General features: G+C 37.6%; 1 protein-coding gene across 1 annotated transcript in view; it reads right to left on the bottom strand.

Annotated features, from left to right (window-relative positions):
• Window positions 1–10,140, bottom strand: part of MYB (v-myb avian myeloblastosis viral oncogene homolog) — a 32,612-nt gene extending 22,472 nt beyond the window's left edge. Inside the window, exons 1-7 of the mRNA XM_014533860.1 lie at window positions 9,594–10,140; window positions 7,049–7,120; window positions 5,441–5,533; window positions 4,973–5,193; window positions 3,076–3,310; window positions 1,589–1,669; window positions 1,026–1,130 (exon numbers count right to left, since the gene is read on the bottom strand). Coding sequence (XP_014389346.1) covers window positions 1,026–1,130; window positions 1,589–1,669; window positions 3,076–3,310; window positions 4,973–5,193; window positions 5,441–5,533; window positions 7,049–7,120; window positions 9,594–9,674 — 888 coding nt within the window. The 5' untranslated portion in view covers window positions 9,675–10,140. The remainder of the gene's footprint in view (window positions 1–1,025; window positions 1,131–1,588; window positions 1,670–3,075; window positions 3,311–4,972; window positions 5,194–5,440; window positions 5,534–7,048; window positions 7,121–9,593) is intronic.
• Between the last annotated feature and the right edge of the window lie 2,273 nt (window positions 10,141–12,413).

Below are 12,413 nucleotides of genomic sequence, written 5' to 3'. Positions count from 1 at the left end.
CGGGCCGGATCCGGCCCGTTTGGAATGAATAAAACTAAAAAAAAAAAAAAACGAACCCTTTTATGTAATGATGTTTACTTTGAATTTATATTAGTTCACACAAACACTCCATCCATGCTTTTGTTCCGGCCCTCCGGTCCAGTTTAAGAACCCATTGTGGCCCTCGAGTCAAAAAGTTTGCCCACCCCTGTATCCCCTTCTACTGCAAAGGATTGCACCGGTGCAGAGAAGGAGTGCCAAATCAACGTGGTTAGGAAAGCAGAAGAGCAAATTAACAGAAGTCTCCTTTCAGCATGACCACGAAACAGGAGAAATTGCAAAACATTCAAGTTAAAAAGTGGGCGAACTAACATAAGCACATAATAATGGTATTATTTAACCAAAAAAGTTTTTACTCCTAGGAATACCTACTCTGTATCACATCTCTTTTATTTACTTGGCTGGTTAACTACATATGTTACAAATTACAAGCTGCTTTCCCAGTTTGCTGCTCAATCACTAAAAAAGATGTCAACATTCAGTAATGGTTCGCATAGCTTTCACACATGCAAACAAAAGAGAGCAGCTAATGTTATTCATGGAGAGAGTATATGCATCTTTTTCACATGTATACACTGAACATGCACCAAATCATGTATGAAATAATAAAGTATGAAAATCTAGGTTAAGAAACATAATAAAGAAAAAATGAAATGAATAGGCATCATACAGATACAAAGCTTTGTAAAAAATAGTTTCATTCATTTTTATCTTTGATAGTCTTTGAATTGATTCCAGTCCTTCTAAAAAAATCAATGATGACAATCACTAATAGATGTGTCTATTGCAACATAAAAGGACTACTTCCAATTTAGTCAACATTCTTATACCAACTGGGTTTTATTACACAAAACTCATGTTTAAATGTCACTAATGGATATATAGAGTCTTGACTATGTAATATTTAGAAGAGAAGGAAAAAGATACAGAAGAGCACTGGGGTAAAGCCACACTCCTCCCATTTCGGCCCTCGGTGACATTCTTACTGGTAGCGCCTGCTGTCCTTTGAGCTCATTCTCAGTTGACATTAGGAGCAACTCTAATTCCTTTATTCGTTTTTCTTTCTCAGGGTCTTCATCATTATAGTGTCTCTGAAATTAAAAGTTAAGAGAGAAAAAAAAGAAAATGGCCTGAATGGAAGCTGTAAACACAATGGTTGTGGCCTTTAGTCAAGAGGGAACACACAGCCCGAAGAGCCTGGGCATGAAACCAATACCAACTGAATTGGGCCACGGTTGAAATCTTTGTGAATGTCATTCTGGATGTAAGAGAGTGATGGGACATCTGAGGCTAAAGTGGACGCTGACTGATGAGTTGTTTATAACATGAGAGAATCTGAGAATCCCTGAGCAAACTCACTCTCGAAGTGAAGACTGGCAGATGGCTGGCTGGAGCTCCCCCACCCACCTCTCCACTTGTCCCTGCTTTTTTTATTTCAGTTGGTCAGGTGACAATATGTGTTTAGAAGAAAGAAATAAAGCATGTCTCAAAAATGGTGCCTTAAACAGCTAGTGAGTTTCTTTAGGAAATGACCTTACAATGGTCTTACCTGAATGGCTGCAGCAGCAGGCTGTGGAACATTGACTATATTGACATGTAATGCGACAGGATATGGGACATGACTGGAGACCTAGACACAAAAAAAGGCAAAACAAAGGACGAATCATTCATGGTTACATATGCTTCAGGGCACTTGGCTTGCTTGAGGACTGAGAAAAAGAATACTTCACTGATCAAATTCACTAAACATTAAATAAACACACACACACACACACACACACACACACACACACACACTCCTCTAATTTGAAATTTTAGCCAGGTTTTTAATAATGGCTAAATAGCTAAAGCAACATAGTGAAAAAAAAAATTTAAAGTGCTCATCATTGATCCTGACAGGAAGTATTCCTTAGAGAAAAATACATCTAAAATACATTCATAAATGGATGAAAGGAGTTTTGGTGGGAAAAACTGATGGCACTAGCTGTTTATAAATAAAAATATTTCTCTGGGGATAATATGAGTTCTAGTAAATAGCACAGAACTGCTTAAGATAGTTTGTTCACCTGAGACCTTTCTGGAAAGTCTATAGTCAAATATATGTCAAAACTCTTCACAAATATGCTTTGTGTAGAATTTGCATATGAGCTCTGTATTCTTGGGTAAATTTCACTGTTTCTTATTGTTAATATAAAGATAAAAGCTTCTTGCTTTTTTCCTCTTTATTCTTCTCTTTCCACCCACTAAGAATATTTCTTTCCCTAAGTATAAATATCAGAAAATGAAAAAGGAGTCACACTAATCCAAGAAGGATAAAAGGAGACACCAGAGAATAGTGTCACAAAACTGCTCTTGAGCCCTGGCTGGGTAGAGCATTGTCCCCATATGCCAACTTTGCTGGGTTGATCCCCAGTCAGGGCACATACAAGAATTAACCAATGACTGCATAAGTCAGTGGAAAACAAATCAATGTTTTCTCTCTCTCTCTCTCTCTTTCTCTAAAATCAATAAATAAAAATAAAAAATAAAAAAACCCCACTGCTCCTGTCCTAGAGTATGAAGGTAAACACAGAATAAATAAATTAGGGCATTTCTGCTCCATCACTACCAGAATGGAACTTACAATTATCTGTTGAATTTCAATGTTGAACTATCTGCTCTTTAAATGTAATATTATGTTCACTTTCATTTTGGAAGACAAAAATATTTGACTACAACTGCATCCCTATTTCCCCAGTCTTCTTTAGCAGGACCTTGTTAAGTAAGGTTACATTCAAACACTAAACTCCAAATTAGATTAGAAGCAGCATCAGAATCTAACAACTTGGCTTGTAGCCTACACTGTCTCTAAGAGTTGTGTAACCGTGGACAAATCATTTAATGCCCTTGTTCCCAGAACCATATCAGGAAGAACAATACCTATGCCATGATCCCGTTTATGAAAGCTCTCTGAAAAGTATGCAACTACAGGGTATTATTACCTGGAGCTAAAATAACCACCTCTCTTGTTAAACAAAATTCTCAGGAATGGCTTACATTTTGTGCTTCAGAAATGTGGTAATAGGAATAGTCGTTGTTCACTGAGGGCTGTCCAGTTGGAGGGAGGTGAGCTGACGGCGGAGCATGAGCAAAGCCCATCAAATGACTGTTCTTCTGGAAACTTGCGGCCACCGTTGGCTGGCTAGCTTTGGAAGACTCCTGTAGATAACCTTCCTGCTCCACCTTCCGACGCATTGTAGAATTCCAGTGGTTCTTGATAGCATTATCAGTTCTGCACAGAAATATATCACATACAAATTTCACAAACAAAAACTTCAATTCAGATTAGAGTTAATTGACAGAAAACTGTCCCTAACAGAGACCTTTTCTTTTGGTCCACTAATAGTGTCATTTCTTTTTAATCATTTCCGTCTTTTCTACCTCCTAAAATCATGCTTTCCCTATTACCTAATTTAAATTCCATACATTTCTCTTAATTGCATAATATGGAGTTGTAGTTTTCTATAAATATTGAAATCCTTAAACCATTTTGTTTCCTTGATAAGAGTATTTTCAATACAACTACCCTTCATATTTATTCTGACTGGTATAAGACTGTAATACAACTTAAAGTTCCAGCTGTCCTAGAAAATTACTCCTTTGATTTGGCTTAGTGGGGGCTACACAGACATCACAACAGGTCCTCAGTAAAGTGGGTGAATGATAATGATGCTGCTGCCACCTCACTGTCCTCTCTTTATCGACAACAGCACCAGCCAGACATTTTGAGTGGAAAAAAAACCAACTCCCATCTTTTGAAAACCATTTCAAATTGTTCTGGTAACCAGACAGAGGTGAGAATGGAAAACAGGATCCAGATAGGAGAAATGCTAACTCCCAATGTATTTTCAAACTGCAAAGCATTTTTACTGAAGTGTTTCAATTCTTAGGAAAACAGTTTCTCAATTTTAAAAAACCGTTTTAAGCCTCCCTTTTACTATTTTGATGGGGGTGGGGAATGTATGCTAAAGAAAGAGGAAGTTCAATCGCCCCTTAAATTTTTAGAAGAATCAACAGCATATCCTCTCAGACCATATGGGAGAAAAGGCGTCCTTTTATCTACCTCCTGAATTCTCTAAGCTCACACTGAATCACAAGGGAGGAAATGCTTTGGAACATCACAAGAGAACACCAGATAAACCATCAGAGCCATGGCCTTCCTTGAAATGACCCTTCTTCCACTTTTGGATGATAAAGCTCAAGAACAAAAATATTTAAAATATTTTGTCTTAGATATTTTTATGTAAGCTTCCCCCAAACCCCAAAAAAATCTGTTATAACTGTTTAAATAGGGAAAGGGGCAAAAATGAGCTTCCATACATTTCCCTCATAATGAGGTCATTTTTATGCCTCTTTCATTAGAAAGAAAGGATAACACTGACATTATTTAAAAACCTGGAAGCAGTATGATAATTCTATAACTATACTATTTCTTTCTTTAAAAGAGGAAAATTAAGCCAAGTGGTTTAATGAAATGCTGGTATCAGGAAAATGATAGCGAGGTCCTTCTGGTCACTTAACCAGTTATGTGAACTTAGAGCAGAGACAAACTGTCTAGCTCAGTTTCCTTCTGTATGTTTAGAGTTTTGTAGTTTCAACGTGCTTTGACATGTATTTTACTTGACACTAACACATGCCCTGTGAAGTAAAAATGGGGAAAGTGAAGCTGAGGAATGTTCAATGACTTGGCTCAAGGCTCACTGTTGGGTGGATTCTGGAAGTACTCAACCAGATAAACTCCAAGATCTCCTCCAGTTCTAAAAGCTATGGATCTGATCTAACGAATGAAACACAATCGATGGAATGTAATTCACTCACCGTACATTTAAAACAGACTGTTCAATACCCACTCCCTCATTCCTCCCAATCAATATATTTTTTGACATATTATTACCGTCCAGGCAGTAGTTTTGCGATTTCTGCCCATCTGTTCCCCAGCCTCTTGTGTGCCTGGTAAATAATTCTGTCTTCCTCTTCTGTCCAGGAGGTTTTCTTAACTTCTGGATTCAAGTGGTTATGCCACCTCTCCCTACATTGTTTTCCAATTCTCCCCTTTAAGTGCTTGGCAATAACAGACCAACGTTTCGGACCGTATTTCTGTACAAGCTCTATCACCTTCAGATAAACACACAAAAATAACCTATGTTTTAATGTTATGTAATGAGTCAGTGTAATCATTCTGTTACAAGATCTTTAGAAAATTTCTAAAAACCTGCTTTCATTCATTTAAAATATGGAAAAAGAATTCTTTTGGTTCCTGTTTGTGCACCTTACCTGTTTCTTCAAGTTGGGAAACATTCAAGGAAGTAGTTTGGGGAATATTCTTAATTATGATTCATACAACAATGAACAAGGAACTTACTCTCTGATCTTCCTCTTTGGTCCAGGGACCCTTGATGAGCTCAGGGTTTAGTACTTTCTGCCATCGGTGCTGGCACTGCACATCTGTTCGATTCTAGACAAATAAGATAAAGTATGCATTGTCATATAGATATGATGTGATAAGTGCACACTAAGATTTTGCTAGAATATGAATCATACATAGATCACATACAGTGACAATGATCAAGAACATTCTAGGGCATGTTTGGAGAGCCCACCCATCCCTCATTACTTACAGCTAAAGAACATACAAAGAATATATCAAAGTTGCATCTAAAATTAGAAGTTCTTCCTCCTGAGGGCAACAGTCCTGCCATGTGAACAAAAGGACCAACATATTGCATGTATGGCTGTGAATTTAACTTAACCATAACCTCAGTCTGTTGCATATGAAAGTACCTAGGACTAAGACTAAGCATGTTAGGGATTCCATATTAAGGTCAAGCTTTTATGGAAACCCACTCTAGTGACTCCCATTCAAACTAAGAGATGTGCTTCAATTTAGGGCCACCAGTGTTAATATTCAGAACAAAAATGAATAGACATAGGCCCTACCTTATACGAGCTTGTAATTTTATAAGAAGGAAAAGACAAACACATAATGAATAGAAGGCAGAATTTGATTCATATGCAAGAAGAAATCAAAGCAAAATGATATTGGGGTGGGAAAAGAAACCTCTTCAGGAGAAATGATGTTTCCTTAGGAGGAGTCTGGAAAAGCTCTTGTTATGGACTTTGAAGGACATGAAGTAACTATGCAAGACATTCTAGGAGGTGGCATCACCAGGGACAAAGGCCCAGAGGAGGGACAGCAGACATGAATTCAACTCAACCTGCTTACAGAGGGGAAGTCAGAAACAGAACTGGAGCTGTATGTTGGGGCCATATGGGAGGACCCTGTGTGCCAGGTCCAGGCAGTGCACTTAATTTGTGAAACTAGGTCACTGTTGTTGGTTTTGAAAAGATAAGGTACAGCTGCATTTTAGGAAGCTCCCTCTGCTAAAGGATAAAAAAGTGGAAAGCTATAAGTAGGGAAACCAGTTAGGAAGTCACTTTAATCATCCAGAGAAGAGGGAAGGGAGAATAGTGAGGAGAATTAAAAGACCAATGACAAAGGAATTCCAGAACCCTTAGTCACTACTTAAGTGTAGGCGATGGGGAGGGAAACAAGTCTAGAAGGACTCAGAAATTTTCAACTGGGGTACCAAAACATGGCTATTTTTTTTAAAAGGAAATTTAAAAGAAGCTGGCTTGGGGGAAATATCACAAGGTTAGTCATCTATCATATAACAAATCACCAGAGTGCTAATTTATAGTATCCTATAAATGAAAAGATATTTATAAGATCCAACAAATGAAAAGGTAAAGTAAGAAGCAAACATTGGAAAATGTTGTATGTCCTTTAATAATAGATTCAGAAACCCCAATTATATGTATTATAATATACACTACAGGTTATGGATGAGGCATTTCTCCCCCAATTTCTCATATATAGCAAATAAGCAATGTCTTAACATACTCTCCCAAAATATCTTACTTAAATCTTTGGGAGATTTCCTTTTACATGAAGAAAAAATTACTAACTTACCGGGAGATAATTGGCTATAACTTTCCAGTCATCTGTTCCATTCTGTTCCACCAACTTCTTTAATTTTTCATCCTAAGACAGTTAAAGGTAATCCAAGGACATCAGTCATTTACTGTACAACTCTATTCAAGTTAGAGTAAAGGGGAATCAATTCAATAATCTAATTCACAAAATATCTCTCAAAAATATCCAAATACAACAGATAATTAATGTGACATACTGATTTAGAGTATAGATTTATTTAGAGTCAGACAGACCAAAGACTGAACCTTGACTCAGCTATTGATTAATTGTATAAGCTTGATTATATCATTTTGCTTTTCTGGGCCTTAATATTGTCATCTATATAATGGGAGTGCTGATGTCAACAGGGTTATTTGGGGATCACATGAAGTAACTATGCAAAACATTTAGCATAATGCCTGGCTCACTGAATGTTTAATACATGGTAACTATTAAAAGTTTTACTCTGTTGGGGAAAAAAAGACCTCCAATGTTAGATTCAAGATATTTAACTAGACATGGCAATAGATAGGATCTCAAGTAAGAAATAGCTCAACCACCATTCTAACATTTAGTTATTTTAACCTCTTACAAATAAAAAAAATGGAAGATCACTTTTCTTAATTAAACTTAAAGGTATGTATGATGTAATAAAGTCATTTAGTTTTTGTATCAAGATATGCATAATTTAAACTTATTAGAATAAAGAACATAATAGAACAAACTTGTTAGAACACAAAAGACACCAAACATCAGGGGAAAATCTTTCAGTTCACTCTTTCTAAACATGATCTACCAAGTGAAAGAGAACCCTCACATTTTTGCACAGCTAACTTCACACACAATGTGCATCCCTGGTATGACACAGACATGGGAATTAGGAAACCAGTGTTAACAATAGAACTTCGCTATGTCGAAGAACCATCTAAGACTTAGATTCTAAATCAAAATCTCCATAGGTAAATTATGTATTTCCTATGGACCTTACTGGAAATCCTGCCTGCCTAACAAGAGGAGCTCTGGCTTATGTGAAGTAGGGTGGAACAAAACTGCAGAAGAGCCAATACCGTTAATTCTAACATAAAATCTTTAAAAAATCAATTGCAAAATTTTTGAAACTTCAAAGAAAAAGCAACTTTTCCTATACATTAATACTTTTTCTCCTTAAATATTTTTTCATTCCTACAAAGATCAAGCTTTCAATAAGCTATCAGAAAAAGGTAAGCAGATATATCTCCTTCCATTATTGATTGCTTTTAAAAAATCTTTATTGTTGAAAATATTGCAGATGTCCCTTTTCTCTTCTCCAGCTCCATTGACCCCCCTACACTCCGCTCCTAGCCCTTCCTCAGGCCTTCCCTGCACTATTGTTTGTCCATGGGCCATGCATAAATGCATATAATTATTTGGTTAATCTCTATCCGCCCACTCCTCCTGAAATAAGTCAATCTGTTACATGTTTCAATGTCTCTGGATCTGTTTTGTTCATTAATTTATTTTCTTCATTAGATTCCACATATAAGTGAGATCAAGTGATACTTGTCTTTCTCTGACTGGCTTAATATGCTTAGCATAATACTCTCCAGGTCCCTCCATGCTGTCTCAAAGGGTAAGAGATCCTTCTTTTTTATAGCTGCATAGTATTCCATTGGGTAAATGTACCACAGTTTTTTTAATCTATACATCTACTGATGGGCATTTGAGCTATTTCCAAATCTTAGCTATTGTAAGTAACACTGCTATGAACATAGGGGTGTATATATTCTTTCTGCTATGAACACACGGGTGCATATATTCCTTCAGGCTTCTTAGATATATTCCTAGCAGTGGGATCACTGGGTCAAATGGTTGTTTATTGATTGCTTTTTGAACAGATCTCCATGTATATGGCTCTGTGAAATACTATAGATTATATTTTAAGAATGTTAAATGAATCCATTAAAACAAGTTCTATGAATGTTCTTTTTACTCTTTTGTTTGTTTTGTTTTTGGAAATAGCAATTCATCTATTTGTTCGGGGAACATTTGTTAATAGTCCACTTTGTGTTAAGCAATTCTGGGTTCAAGGACCACAAAAATGAACAGATATGTAGCCTTGCCCTCAATAGACTTGTCGCCTCCTGTAAGAGGCATATATGTTACAGCAATAATAAGAACATGTGTCCAATGATTGCAGGATGCATCCCAGGAAAGTGAAGGATGGCTTTGCAGAAGAGGTGATATCTCCACAGGTAATAAAGAAGTAGTAAGAAGTTGTGGAGCAAAAGGATAAGAACAGGATAGGCAGCAGGAAGCATAGATGAAACAAATTAAGAGGAGAGGACATTCAAAGAACTACAAAAGGGTTGGATATTGAAGGTATAGTGCACATATGGGGAGTGGTGAGAGGTAAGTATGAGTATGCTGCACAGGCAGGCTAGGATACGATTTCAAAGAGCCTGACAATGAGTTTGAGCACCTGTAGTTTAGCTGAAATTTTGTTTTTCATAAACTAATACATTCTACGTTCTATTCCCCATGTTTTAATGACATGATTAGTTACCTCTTCCCTGGTCCACCTAGTTTTCCCCAAGTGACGCTTTCCAGACTTGGGAAGCAGCCCATCATAGTCATGGTCACACATCTCAATGTCTTCATCATCCTCATCACTACTGTATATGCTGCAGAAATAAAAAATGGGCAGATGTAGACTGAAACAAGAAGGTTTAAACTATTGGATTACAAAAATTCCACAAAAACTCAACCATCATTTCAAAGGTTAAGTGATAAAACTTTGAAAACTTGCACAAGATTGTTTTCTGCATTGTGTTGCTCTAGTATTGGAAACTGGTTCTGCTGTTATTGGTCTCCACAGATACAGCAAAGGACCTGGCACTTTCTTATTGCTCTGCATGTTTAAACCTGCTGTTACTGTTAGACCAGTGACAAGTTACACACTTGGCAGGCAACCTTCCAACCAATGAAGGTTTAAGTTTAAAACTTAATATTAAGGACAATAAAAGGCATGAGAGCCCATGTCCTTTACGTAATTATACACTCAAGATCTTTGGCATACATCACAATATTTAAATAATATTTCCCAAATACAATAAATAACTCAGTTATGTTGTTCCAATGGGACTGGTGTTTTATTAAGAGAAAAACATTCAGGAAGTAATATACCCAACAATATAATTATAGTCATTCCTTCAAGATTAGAAGACTAAGAGAATCTAAGAGGAAAGGATTTTAAAAACCTGAGGAAGAATAAAACATTCAAGTGATCTACTTTGTAAATAACATTAATATCAAACACTTCAAAACTCTAGGCCAGTTGATCCAACTTGTGGCCACATTTACAATACTCAGTTTCCAGAGTGACTAAGTGTATAATTACACCACCTGATAGTCAGAATCTTACTTACTCTTTTTTTCAAAAATCTCTGACTGAATGGTATTTGAAATATCTTAAAATGTACCTAATTCAAAACTAAGGAATTCCCCCAGATGGGCTTAAAAAGAACCCACTACTGTTTTTAAAGGAGCCTTTTCTTTTACCTCATTGACCCAAACTATGAATTTTGATGACTTTTGAAGTTACTCTATACTTAATGTTTATTAATCATATTCTGAATAGATGAGAGTAATTTTGCAGTCACAGATTACTTTTACTTATAATTTTACTTATCAAATTAAGATATGAAGAAAAATTGTACTAACTGAAAAACTTCAATAAAATTTATTCTTGTAATACTGAGACTAATAAAATAATGATATAAAGCAATATCATAATGTAACTTATTCTTTTTAAAAAGAAAGTTTATATTCATATTAGGTATGTCTTCCCAAACTATTTTACAAGTATACATTACCCACCCTTTATAAGGCAAACAAAAGGGCTTACCAAAAATCCTGAATTTGAGGTTCTTATAATTTAAAACTATTATTTGGGGCAACAATCTGAAGGTCCAGGATGCATGGTGACAAGCAGGATGTGATCCAAAAGTAAAAGGCATCACACACACGCACACACACACACACAGAGGACATTAAACTGTACTTATAATCCATAACCATTTCTTTCATTTAGTGTCTATCCCTTCAAGCAAGAGCCTGAAGTTCTGCAGTATCAACCAGAGGTTCTTAACTTCTGATCAATAATTACAATAGTTTCCCTTGAATAAAAAATACAAGCATCATAAGTGAAACCATTATTAGAAGCCCAGAGCTGTAGGTCAGCATCTTTTGAAAGATTCACAGGGAACTCCTTGGAAATCCCCCAAATGAAGTGGCACCCTTGTGAAATATCCGGGATACCAAGAAAATCAGAGTAATCTGAAAGTGACCCATAGATTCAACTCAATTTAACTTTTTAGGTTGGGCGGGATCTGGAGATTACATTTTCAGAACTTCTCTCTTGAAACAGCTCAACTCCGAGAAACAAGCAACATATTCAGCCACCCATAGGGGGCAGCCAACATCAGTTGAGAGAGAACAGGCATCAAACAGGACTAGAATTCTGGAGGCAAAGGTGCCAGTCCTAGTTTTGCCTCCACCTAGCTGCTTGACTTGGACAAATCACTTCCCCTCTCTCAGGACCTCAGTTTCTTGCGTCTACCTAAAGGGCTTGGAATCTATTTCTAAGGTACTTTCCAGTGCTAATAAATAATGGTTGCATGACTTCCGTGTCTCTTAAAAATGAAGCACAGCCGCAGAGATGTGCTAAAGCAGACTTTTGGGGGAAACGTGGCGTGTGACTTCCGCGGGTCCTGAAGAGGCCGTGAGGAGAGCAGGGCGAGCCCAGGGCTGCTCACACGCTCCTGGGTCCATCAGCAGGCTAGGCACGGGGGCTCGCCTTTGAGATTTGCATGCGATTTCCTTGCTCTAGGTTGTCCGGGTCGCCTAAGTAGCATGATTAATTTCTACTAAGGGCCTGAAATAACTTTTCCTTCCTCTGTACTGACAAGATCTCAGACCCAACAGTCAGAGAACTTTCAAAGGCTGATTTCAGGCTTGATGCACTTGACTCCCCCACCTGCTAGACCTGGTGTGGTTACAAGAGTACGACTATGAATATTACATTCTGTCAAGGAAACAAACCGTGCAAAGAAACGAAAAAGAAAAGAGGTGCTGGGGGTTGGGAAAGAGGGAGGGGAGCGGGAGGAAGTGTCTTGTGGCCGCTACTGTGATTCTAGAAATGGGGTTCAGACTCATTTCGCTGACCTGGTTAATAATCCCTGCCCAGTTGACGCCGGCCTTGCAAGAAACGGCTTCGGGCCCGCAGCCGGGTTTCTCTTCCCCCCCGCCCGGAGGCAGGTTCAAGGCTCCCGCCCCTCCAGGCCGCCTCCCCCCTCGGCTACCTGGGAGCCGCAGGGAAGCAGAG

This window comes from Myotis brandtii, unplaced genomic scaffold (assembly GCF_000412655.1).
Source record: "Myotis brandtii unplaced genomic scaffold, ASM41265v1 scaffold123, whole genome shotgun sequence".
Classification (NCBI taxonomy): Eukaryota; Metazoa; Chordata; class Mammalia; order Chiroptera; family Vespertilionidae; genus Myotis; species Myotis brandtii.
Note: the sequence above shows the minus strand (reverse complement) of the source record. Positions and strands in the feature narration are given on the sequence as shown.